Genomic DNA, 12,016 nt, shown 5'->3' on the forward strand with positions numbered 1-12,016 from the left:
TTGATGTTAGTCATGTTCTCCAACTTTACAGTGTCTACTAGCTAATGTTATTCTGGGAGGAAACTGAACATACAGCTGGGATCCAAACATCACTAAATCCAACAATTCCCTAATTATAAGGGCTAAGCAAAAAATGGGCTTAATGACATTGTTACATTAGTATATTTAAAGAACACAGCATTTCTCAACACAAATTAAAGCTACTTGTTAAATCTGCCTGCCCATTATTCCCATGGAGACTGCACATGAGCTAATGACAGCCACTGCCCTCTGCAAGCCCCTAGGGGAAGCTGCTGTTGCAACTGAGCAACTTCAGGGTATACGCAGATGTGAAGGTGAGTGGAGGCCTCCAGCGAGATGGAGTACAACAAGGATGGGCTCTCCAGGCTGACGTCCCCAAGCACCAAGTCCTCTTGTTCTGCTAGAAGGACAAAGACAATCCTTTGCAATCGTCCCCAAGGTGGAGGTGAGAGTAGAGCAGACCCTCCTCAATAACTGCTCTGTTCATCCTGCTTCCTGCTGAGCCACGTACGGTTACACTCTTCACATGCACACTTAGAGCCAATTTACTTCATACATCACTTTTGAGCCAAAATCCATTCCTGGAAGGGAAGGAACTGCTGTTTTGACTTGGAAGTAAAGAACAGGAAAGGAGTCAAAGGGAGATGTTTTCCTGCTTCTGCTCAGTCTCAACCTTCAAATTTTCAATAATTATAAATATTGGCATAAGAAAATGAGAAATAAGGTTGTAGTTTCCCTTAATTCACATAAAGTAGGACCCTCTGCTTTTCAAATAACTGTGATTGTTTGCTTTAATAACACAGTATATGGAGATAGAGCATTACAGGTAACAGACCAATTAAATGCTGATTTTTGAAAAGAGAAGCTGGTAAGGGGCGTGGTAGAAAGTGAATACACTGAAAAAGCAGGAAAGGGAGAGAAGAGGTCATTCAGCAAGTAACTGCTGACAGCAAGGGCCTAAGGTGACATTTTGCCTGGGCCATTCATAGCAGGAGTGACGCATGGGTAGCTACTCCCTTCGCTACAGCTGCTGAGCCTTGTCCTGTAATTGTAAGAAAAGAGAATTCGTACTAACTGATAAAAACAAAGCAGAACACATTAGAACAAACTGTTTTAAAGGGAACAATTGAACACAAAGATAGGAGAGATCAGCAGGCAGAACTGTTTTCTCTGGACTGAGAAAGTGACCTGGGCGGACGGGCCCATGCACAGCCTTCATGCTTTGCTGGCAGTTGTCTTACACACGGTGTGTGGTACTTTGTGCGGTCCCTGGGTGCAAAGAGAACGACCTATGCACTGTGCACGTACAGCTTCAGAAAAGAAAATGGTCAAGAGGCAGGACAGTAAACAGGAGGACCTCAGCTGCAGCACGTCTCTGTTCCTCTGCTGGCTGGCAGTAGGGTAAGGGAGCTGACTGCTGCTTTACTCCTTTGAGCTGCCTCTACCAGAGGGAGGACATATTCTAAATTGCTCAGTGTGAAAGCAAGGAGACCTGCAGCATTGAGACCACTATCACTCTCACATCCAGTATCAGCTGAGCAGACAGACACCTAGCAGCTTAACCACCACCAAAGCACAGCATTGACTTTTAAACTGGACTTCTGCACAGCTCTGCCACTATTAGAACTGCAGTATTGACAGGGTATCCAGCAACGCCCATCAGCTGCTTCCCCATTTCAACAGCAGCTGTGTTTTCGGCAAGAGGAATGGTAGCTAAAAATAATCTGGCTTTGACTTCTTCTTTCAGACCCTCCATTCTCTTTTTAAAAGCTTTTTTCTCTCCCAGAAACAGCAAGGAGAACGTAACAAAAAAAAAAAAAAACAGGACAGTCACCTGCACAAAGGGAATGGCAGCATTGGAAAGCTCAGAGAACAGTAGGAAACTATAATAAAGATCAGGGACAGTAATAAATAAATAAATAAATAAATAAATAAAGTACAATTCCAAGTAACATCCTCCAAATTGCCTTTCATGCCTGAAGTGAGCTTTCTGTTATGCCTCTACTTGTATGAACAAGTTAGCAGTGCTGATCAAAAGAGAAGTACAATCTGGATGTTTTTGAATCTAATTCATTTGCACAGTAAAATGCATTAAAAGGAAAGCGGAGTACTCAGTAATCACTGAATGAGCCCTCCCAGCTGTACAGTGAAGATTTTTACTTCCTAATGGAATAAACATCTTTTACTTTCAATTCTACATCATCCACAGATCTCCAAAATGAGTCAATCACACCCAAAAAAAATGCAAATGTAGAAAAAGAGAATATTCAGTTCATCTTTCAGTAACATAGCATTATGTATTTCTCCAACAATAATTCCACAAATAAAGGGCCGGTAGGGATCTTCAGACTGCTAGAGGCAGCTGCTTCTCATAATCCTTTTCATAAACTCATCTAATTCTTCATTAAAATATTGAGGAGTTTCACATATAATTTTTCAGTTGCAGCCTCTAACCAGCCTGATACAGACTGTACCTGAAAACGCCCAAGGGCAGGGATGATTCTCTCTATTTGAAAAAAGATCCCTACTCTCAGTAGGTATTCCTCGATGCTACCAAATCATAAACAATTAAGTTGCAAGCAAAATTCAGGCTGCAACTTACAAACCTATTGCTAAAACAGACCGATACCTACAGTACACAGCACAGTACAAGGGAAACAAAGAGAAACAGTTAATGCACCCCAATATCCTATCATGCATCTAAAATTCTAAATACATATTTTGTACAGTGTAAAGGTTAGAAACTATACAAGAAAGCATGCTGCTGTATGGTGTAGGTATCACATCGCATACCGTGAGCTTTACCTGTAGTGCAGATATACATGTGGTGTTAACCCCTCTCAAACCTCAATACCAGAAATCACAAGCAGCTCCCTTACCACTGCAGCATCCACAGCCACCTTGCACTTGGCCAAATCAGAAGTGAAGGCAGGTCAACCACTAGGCAGGAGCTTCTCCTGTCCCCACTGGGCTGAAATCACCACACTCTTACTACTTTCTCCCTTCTGAGCTGCATCCGCTCACCATTGCCTCCCACACCATTTCCACTTAAACCACGCTCTCCTGGTAATTTACTCCTTCCCAAGTTCTTTTGCTCAGCCATACTGATGTAACCTCATGGCCCATTTTAGGGGTCAACACAAAGCTCTCTGGGCCAGGGAAGATGAGGAGCCTGGACAGTGCTTAGCACCATCTGTGGGTTATCTTCCAGGCACTGCAGGGTGATTCACCCTGCTATACCAGTGCCAAGTGTTGCACCTCTGCACCACTGACAGCTCTAAACAAGGGGAACAAAAGCTCAGATGTTACTGGTGAACATGACCACTGCTTCAAATTCTCTCCTTCAGCAGTATGCAACATGGGACAAAAAAAAAAAGCAAAAATAATGAAATCTTTAAGTATCTTAGTAGGTGGTGTTAAAAATAATCAGAAGACCATTGAATATTAAGTATTTTTTTTGTATCGTTTTAATGGGGGAATGGAAAAAGACAAGTGCTCCAGTATACCACAACAAAGAAACAAGAAAGTAAAACAAAAAATCTGTAAAGTAAACTGAATCCAAACATAAGCAATGCTTTATTGGGATATAGCAAGCAACCTATCAAATAGGGAACTGGTACAAACAGTTTGAACAAGATTCTCTTTTAACAGAGATGTATGGTGACAAGACAGCTTCTTTCAGTTTTTAAAACAAGTATTCAAACCGTTAAGTAAAGCATTAAAAGAAAATCATCAACCATTACAACACCAATGACAGACAATATTAAAAATGTGCAGAATTTCACTTTTTTTTTTTTTTTTTTTTTACAAACTTCTGCATAATGTTAGAAAACAAATTATCATAAATTAAAAAAAATAAAAAGATTTTTTTTTTGTTTGCAAAGCAACACAAACTTTTAAAAATCAACTATACTTTACATAGAACTACTATTAAAAACAAGTGAAAACAAGCTGAAAATTTAAAGGAGAGCAAAAAAATACACAACCCAGTTTCACTTGTCAGCAACGCCTTCTGCTATCGAAGGGGTTATGTTAGTTTTATGTACAGCTTTGAACATTGCAGCATACCACAAATAAACCTTAATAAGGTCAAAATAGGACCCTCTGCAAAAAAGGGTGAGTTGGCAAGTGTCAGTCCCATCCCAGAATTACAAGTAGCAATAATTTTCGTAGGTCTTTAATGTAAATCAAAACCTACTTCTATTGGTTTATCTCTCCCAAAGATGCATGTAAACTTTATTTATATATATATATATATTATTTTTTTTTTGGTATTTTAATTCATGAAATCAAGTACACGTCTGGCTCAAAAACGAGAATGACATGCCTCCCTTTTGTTCTGGATATAGCGATATAGCTATCTCAGCATGCTCACTGACAAATCCTAAAAGACAAAATCATGTACTATGTAAAAAATACACACCACCTCTCTCAGTTCAGACTCAGTATATAGTATATTGCCAACTCTATCCAATAGGATATATATCTTAATTTGGTTTAAATTCTTTATATATTCTCTCTTTACAAAGTTCCATCACATGAAACCAAATTGCTTATATACTGTTTGAGGCACAACATGACCCCAATTAGACAATTTGCTATAAAGAGTTGTTCTTTAGATGTTGTGTCTGTAGAGGTTTTACGTGATATTCATAGATTTTCAGCGCAGGCCCCAGTTTTAATGAAAGTCCAGTCAGTACATCATTTCTTGTCATCAACAGTAATGATTTGCCATCAATTTCCTGAAAGAAGAATTAAAGAATTGATAAAGATGATATACAAATCAAACAGTTGAGAACAATCATGTAACAAATGGAAGACTATTACAGAGAATCAATGACAAAACAAATAATAGCCTTTAATTTCCCGAAACAACGTTTATAGCTGCTAAATTCTGCTGTCTGGTTTTTCAAGTGCTCACCTGTGCTGACTGAAGCATAAATGGTAGTTAGTTAAGCACAACATCCAAATCAACCTCATTTCAAAATTCCCTCCTTGTACATCTGTTTAAAATTAATAGGTACATGTACAGCTTGCCTAATTAACAGCCATTAAGAGAAGGGTACACTTATGGAGAAGGCAGTGAAACGCATTTCAGAATTATCACTGACAGCAACGTGCAAGTTTGGACTAGTCAGTATCTGCTAATAACTTCAGGTGCCAGCTTTAAAGGGCCAACTTCTCATGTAGGGGAAAAGGATTCCTGCAATCAAAAATTTGAAAAGGGTCTAACTGCAGAGATCAACACTCTGAGCGAACTTTTGTGGATTTTTTCTTCCACCTCAAAACCTTGTCTTATGTTTGCAAGTTAACTGTAAAACATTTTTTCATGAGTCAAAAAGCAAAAGAAAGAATTCACACATCACAACTCCCATCTTCATTTCAGACAAAGGACCATCCTTTTACTTGCACAGTTCTACAGCTCAACCACAGTGCACTACCCAGGAGACATGACCTACACCTACAGAGCTGTGACTGGTGTCTCACAGCACTGCCAGACCTTGCAGGGTCTTCATAGCCCAAAGAAATCTTCAACCTTATGGCGTATACCTGCACTGGAATTCACTTCGTTGCTGTCTTTTCTACTGTCAATTAAAAATAATAATAGATTTTAAGTTTGGTATCAACAGCCAACAACAAGTTCAGATGCCTGCATACACTGTTGTCCATGATTATATATTGCCAAAATTGTGCATTTTTGTAAGTAATATATACTATACATTAATTTATCCCACTGCAGTATCTTCCTTACAAATATTAAATGTTGTATTCAGAATGTCACAAATCACAGCCTTGGTTACAACTGAACATGAAAAAAAGGGAAGATATATTAGAGTTCAACAGCAATTTGTCCATTGATCTCTCTCATGATTTGACAGATTTTAAAAATACTAAATACAAGAAAAAAGCACAACATAGTCAAACGTCAGCTGAAAGTGAAATCTCACTGAGAGATATCAACTGCTAATCCCTCCCAAGGCACACAGTGTGACAGCATTTCTAGAAAATAAGGATTACAGTAACTTTTTACCAAATTATAGCAGGTGCTTCCTTCCAATTACTGCTGAAAATGTTAATGGTTAAAAACAGTTTCTATTTTCTCATTTCCATTTGTCACAATTCTTTTTTTGTGGGAATTCTGACACCACTGAGTGTAAGTTGCCTTTTCGACTGCTGGTCAATGGCGCTACTTCGTAAGAACAGTCTTGGAGGGATGCAAATGAAGTAAATCCAGCACCCGGAGTAGGACAAACTCCAGGAACAGACAGCATTTACTTCCCTTCCCTTCTTCTTCCACAAGGTTCCCTGTGGATTCAATAAACGCTAGATCTAGATCATCTAAGGCTTTCACTGAATAGAAAACTGATTCTCTATGCTTACCTGGGTACGTGTGAATATATATTCAAGTATATTACATCTCTGTGTTTATTGCAAGCTTTACTTCTTCCACCTCTTTTTGGTTTTCCCATTAAAACTGCTTCCATAGATTTGTCGTCACCATTCTGTTTTGTTTTTTTTTGGCATCAGGTAAGACTTTGTATGCTTTGGAGAACTGTATAAATTTCTTCTCTGCTACTCCTCTATATTCTGCATTTTTTTTGTGATGCAACTTCAATGCCAGCTTTTGGTATGCCTTTCTAGTGCTGTCTAGAGAGGCATCTCTCTGCATGTCAAGAGCTAACAGCAAATCTCCACTGTGGCAGGGTGTTTCCTAGCAGATTTACCTGTTCTTGGAAAGCACTGGCTTGTTCTTCAAATCCAGCTGTTCTAAAATAATTCACAACATCAATAACAGCCCAGTCAGCAGGATCCAGAGGTCTTCCATTTTCTACTGAACTGCAAAGCACAAATCCAGACAAGTAATCACTAAATATCTATAGTATCTGCTGCTTCTTTACAGACAACCCATGTACATTCCCTTCTTCTCTGTAACTCCAGGAAAAGTACCTTTCAACACACCTCCCACCACTCCGATACAGAACAGGCACTCCTGTTCTGTTCCTCTGTACCTGTTCTGTACCTCTCTCGCTTCAGAAAAGAAGAAAGTACATGAATATTCACATCCGCCAAAGGTAGTCAGCCAGGATCTTTTCCTGTTGAGTGTGCCGCCTTTGCAGCTGGAGAACAAAGACTACCATGTCCGAACTACATAGTCTTTCAAGACTGCAGGCTGTTCTCAACTACCAAATATTTATAAAGAATTGCAGTTTGCAGATTACTCTTTTCCAAGATGAGATTATGCTTTCTTGTAACATAGATAAAAACTACTGGAAACCATCTTTACCTTGTAAAACGAGAATGAGAGGTACCAGCAATTGCTCAATATAGAATATCCTCTAAAGTTTGTTTTTGATTCAACTTTGGACAAATCTAGGGACATTCTAAATAACTATGAATCACACTGTATGCTGCAGTTGGCCTTTTAAAAGCAGTTTATTTCACTTATCACATAGAATATACACATATTTCAGAGCAAGAAGCAGAAGGCCAGAGTTTCTTACTCTTGCTCATCACATAATAACTTACTTCATGAATTGCTCTGCTGATTGGGAATAGAGAAAAGCAACCCTCAGCAAAATTTAAAATGAGACTATCTGGCCAGCTTATCAAAACAACACTTTTTTTTTCCTTTTTTTTTTTCAGCCCAAATGTACTGGTTTTCATAAAGCTCTTCTTTTACTGCTAGGGAACATACAGCTTGGTCCAGCCCCATCCCAGGCCCAACTGCAATGGCTTCAAGGGCACCACGTTCATCGTTAACTAATCTCAGGAAATAATTGCAAGTTCCTCCCTCAAGGAGTAGCATGGCATGTGGCAGACTGTTGGAGACTGGCTGGATTTTAGCCCATCTACCCGCACAGATGCTCATTTGCCTTCTAGACAGCCTCCTCCTCGGCCTGCCGTTGTGCATGGCTGGATTCTTTAGATAAGAAAGGGGAATATATAACAGCCATGGCTCAGCCATACACCAGCTTATGCCAGGCATCCTGGATGCTGTAAAACCTTAAGAGGGCTTGCATTTTAGGCTTCATAACCAGATACCAATTGTATGAACAATGAATAAAGATTTAGCTTGTCTGCTTTTCACCACTGTCCCTGTGGCTTTATTGCCATCATGTGGCAGAAGCAGCAAGGCCTGAAAGGACATAGCTGTGAACAGATTTTATCCAATCTATTTATAACGACTTCAGGAAAGTGCCAAATACCTCCTTTGTAGATATGCACATGCTACTATATGCTTTCATTTAGAAGCCACAGCTTCTGATCAGTTTAATTACAATCACCATCAGTTTAAAAAAACAAAACAAAACAAAACAACAACAACAAAAACACTACTGCAATTAGTAGTTGAACATTTATCACGCAAGCCTTGGAGGAAAACAATTAAATGTAAACGGTCTTTGCTTTGCTGCCCTTCTCCTGCCTGCCACGGAGTCCTGGTTGTAGAAGAAAAACAGGTAACTGGAGGTGGCTTCTGAGGGACACGCACAGTATAACCTACACATAGTCACTAAGTAGGGAAGTGCATTTTGTATTGGTGTGGTGTAGCCAATGTCTCAAATGAAGAGGAAGGATACCCATATTAATGGCCACCAACAGATCTTTTGATGCTGTGTCATAATGAGGTGTTTCAACAGCATTCTTAAGTGACCATTATTATTGCTATTGCTTATATTATTTAGTGCCAGGGAACGTAAGCATTGGCATGTTTTTGTGGAAGGCTTGTAGCAAAGAGATATGAAGGAAAAGAACAAGGTGCAGCTTTGTAAAGTGTTGCAATCTGAAAGGACAGATGATGAACTCTATCCAGTTCCTTTCTTTGTGTTATATATCACCACAGCATCTGTAAGCCTAACACAGCCCAGCCAATTTTTCCGCACAGAAATGCACTTTTCAGGTCATAACTTAAATTAGGACTAATAATTCTAACTGAAAAACTGATGACCTTTAGGAATATGGAAATGCCTCTAGAACAGATCCTATCCCTTAGTTTGCAGTCCACCACACTGAATAAAATTGTAGAGCTGTGCCCACCATGTCTCTGTCTTATTTGCACCCTAGGTCTGTAGTAGTAACATAGCAGTTTAGGGCTTCTTCGGCAAACAGTTCAAAATATCTATTTTCAGAACCGAAACCAAAGACACGTGCTGTTGCTACTACTTCTCAGCTCAGGGTGGCTGGGTAGTCAGCAGAGTAATATGCATGCCTCTTTCAAAGAGAGGAGACATATTCCACATGGGACACTTTTTCCCATCAGGCATTGGTTCTGAAAAAGCCACTAGCTGAAAGTACAAAGACTCCCGTGGGCATCGTTTCCTGCTTTGACTTTTGCAAGTCCTTCCTCAGGAGTTTCACTGTTTCAGTCACAATGGGTGGTGAAAAAAGTAAAAACTGACAGATGAGCAAAGGTAGAGTATTGGTTACAGGGCTACTACTTGCTCTGATCTCTGGTTGAAATGAGAAATCAATGGAAAAAGGGACACTCCCAACTTACTAGTTTCTGCATCTCTCCATTGTGGTATGTCCTCCCACATACCACTTTTAATTACATCAATGCCTGAGACTCTTCAATTTCAAAGCAGAAATAAAAGTAATGGAGAATACAGAAGGTTTGAAACAAACAAAGATGGAGATTCCCCACCCTTGCCAACCACATTAAGTCAATGAAAAACTACAATGAAAACTGATGTGCTGTTTACATAAACTAAACACTACGGAATCACTTACTTTTTGACATCCAGAGAGCCATTTTCCTTGTTTTCCATGTCAACGGTTAGCATGGGGAGGAGATTTCTTCAGCAACTATCAACAGGAGGGGAAAAAGCTACATTCAATTATTGGTGGTATGAACAGCGCAACATAACGCTAACAGAAACAAGCAGTATACAGACACAACCATTTCCACCTGAGAGCAAAAGCACTGTCAAAGACTGCTTTCGTCAGAAGCCTGGCAAAGCCAGTAATAGCTAATGAACTAGGAAAAGTTTACTCGTGCTTTTAACACAAATGTTTCCTGCCTGAAAATCAAGGAAGGTAATACCACATTTGATTTTTTTTAAGCTAATAAAATTTTGATGTACACTATATCTAGAGAGATTGACCTGCGATACGTACATAGCTAGAGCCCGTATGTGCTTACAATGCCTTTGGTCACCCTGCTATGCTGAGCATCCCGAATTGGTGTGCAGTCCTATCCCTAGTGAGGTTTAAGTCCATGTCTTTGTTTTACAAACGGGCAACCTGCGGCACAGATGAGCGTCGTGATTTCTACCCAAGTCACACATAACGCTGGAAAGCCAAGTTACTGACCGAGCCCAAAACTCCTGAGGCCTAATCCCATACCTTATCCGTAAGACCATCCTTCCTGCACTAGCACAGCCTCTTCTGTAGGTACGCTGAACTCTGAAAAGGAAAGGACCGTACAAAGGACACAGGAGACAACCTGGTTTCCCTCCTCGTGTCGTGCCAGAGCGCTTTCACTGCACAGCGTTTTCCACCGCTCCAAGGAACAGGCAGAAACGACCCCAGCCCTTCCTTTCTGCTCTCAGGGAAGACATTCCTATTGCCGAGAGCACCACGAACTAACCAAGGGCTCAGGACGCTCCTGCTGTTGCGCTAATGGACGCCAGCGAAATGTCACAGCGCTCGGGGAAGTACCCAACAGGGAAACCATGCTCTTCAGCCACAACTTTACAAACACAGCCGATAGTAATTAACACCGCTCGACAAAAAAAAAAAAAAGAAAAAAAAAAGAAAAAAAAAGAAAAAAAAAGAAAAAAAAAAAGAAAAAAAAAGAGAAAAAGAAAATAAAGGACCCTTTATTACACAGGCACCGGCGCAAAAAGCACCGAGGAGGGAGGCAGCGACGAAGTGATGGCGGGGGCTCTCCCGTGCCGCTGCCCGAGGAGCTCGCCCGGTTCACCCGAGGTGACCGCGGGCTGACAGCCGCGGCCCCACCGCCCACGGCTGCCCCCGCCCGGCCGGGGCTCCCCGCCCGCTCCCGGACCGCGGGGGGCTCCCGGCGCTGCCCCGCTGCCGGCGGGGAGGGCTCCGCACACCATTTTGGGAGCATCTCCGAGCCCTCTCCCGCCGGCGTCGTCGGGGATCCCGGCCGGGGGAAGCGAAGACGGAGACACCTACCTAGGAGCCACTAAACCAAAGCATCGCTACGCGCTGCTCCGGCCCGGCGGAGCATCCCCCCCCCCCCACCCCGCCGCCCCCGGCCGCCCCCCCGCCGGCAGCGGGGCGCTGGGAGGCGGCTCCGGGTGACACCGGGCGGCGGCCCCGCCTGGCTCCCGGCCCGCCTCACGCCGCCGCCACACGCGGCCCGCAGCGGCCGCCGCCCGCGACATGGCGGCCGCGTTAAAGGCGCCGCGCCTACCCGCGGGCAGGAGAAGGGCTTCAAATTCCTGTCAGAAAGGAGTTCGGCGGCCTGCGGGGGGGGGGGCGGGGGGAGACACGGAGGGTGCCGGGCTTCCTCTGGAAGCGGAGCGTCGCGGGGTCGGGGTGGGGAGAAAGAGGTGACAAAGGACAGCGCGGCCCGGCCACCGCAGCCGTAGCACGGCGGGGACCCCGGGCAGAGAGGAGGTGCAGACAAGGATGCCCGAAGAAGGGCCGCGGCTCTCCCCTGTAGGCACCGCACTTCGCGGGGACACTCACGGATTCCCAGGGGAGCCGTTGTACGGCGAGGTGTAACTTCAAGTGCCTACAAATGGCGAAGGCTGGACTACCGAGTATAAAATTTCACCCAGAGATTAAAAAATTTTTGGCAAATTTCTCCAGCAATTGCTTTTTTTTTTTTTTTTTTTCTTCCCTGTAATATACTCATTTTTTATTTATTCTCCCAAATTTCCCTTGATTCGGGTATGCACCTTCTAATTGTATACAAGTGTTGCACGATGACACGCTACCAGTGCTTGGGAAATCCAGTGAGCAATACTAAGCGACGCACCACCTCACCTGCCTTGCCCTTACGGTAGCTTCGCAGAGTAGT

The 12,016-nt window shown here is 42.5% G+C and overlaps 1 protein-coding gene across 1 annotated transcript; it reads right to left on the reverse strand.

Annotated features, from left to right (window-relative positions):
- Window positions 1–3,523: 3,523 nt before the first annotated feature.
- Window positions 3,524–11,189, reverse strand: SAMD13 (sterile alpha motif domain containing 13). Its single transcript, XM_082766305.1, has 5 exons — window positions 11,164–11,189; window positions 10,366–10,425; window positions 9,751–9,825; window positions 6,747–6,858; window positions 3,524–4,763 (listed from the first exon to the last, which is right to left on the reverse strand). Exons 3-5 carry the CDS (start codon window positions 9,801–9,803, stop codon window positions 4,620–4,622), a joined length of 309 nt encoding a protein of 102 aa, XP_082622431.1. The 5' UTR covers window positions 9,804–9,825; window positions 10,366–10,425; window positions 11,164–11,189; the 3' UTR covers window positions 3,524–4,619.
- Window positions 11,190–12,016: the final 827 nt, after the last annotated feature.

This window comes from Aythya marila (genome assembly GCF_965140915.1).
Source record: "Aythya marila genome assembly, chromosome: 8".
In the NCBI taxonomy this organism is placed as follows: Eukaryota; Metazoa; Chordata; class Aves; order Anseriformes; family Anatidae; genus Aythya; species Aythya marila.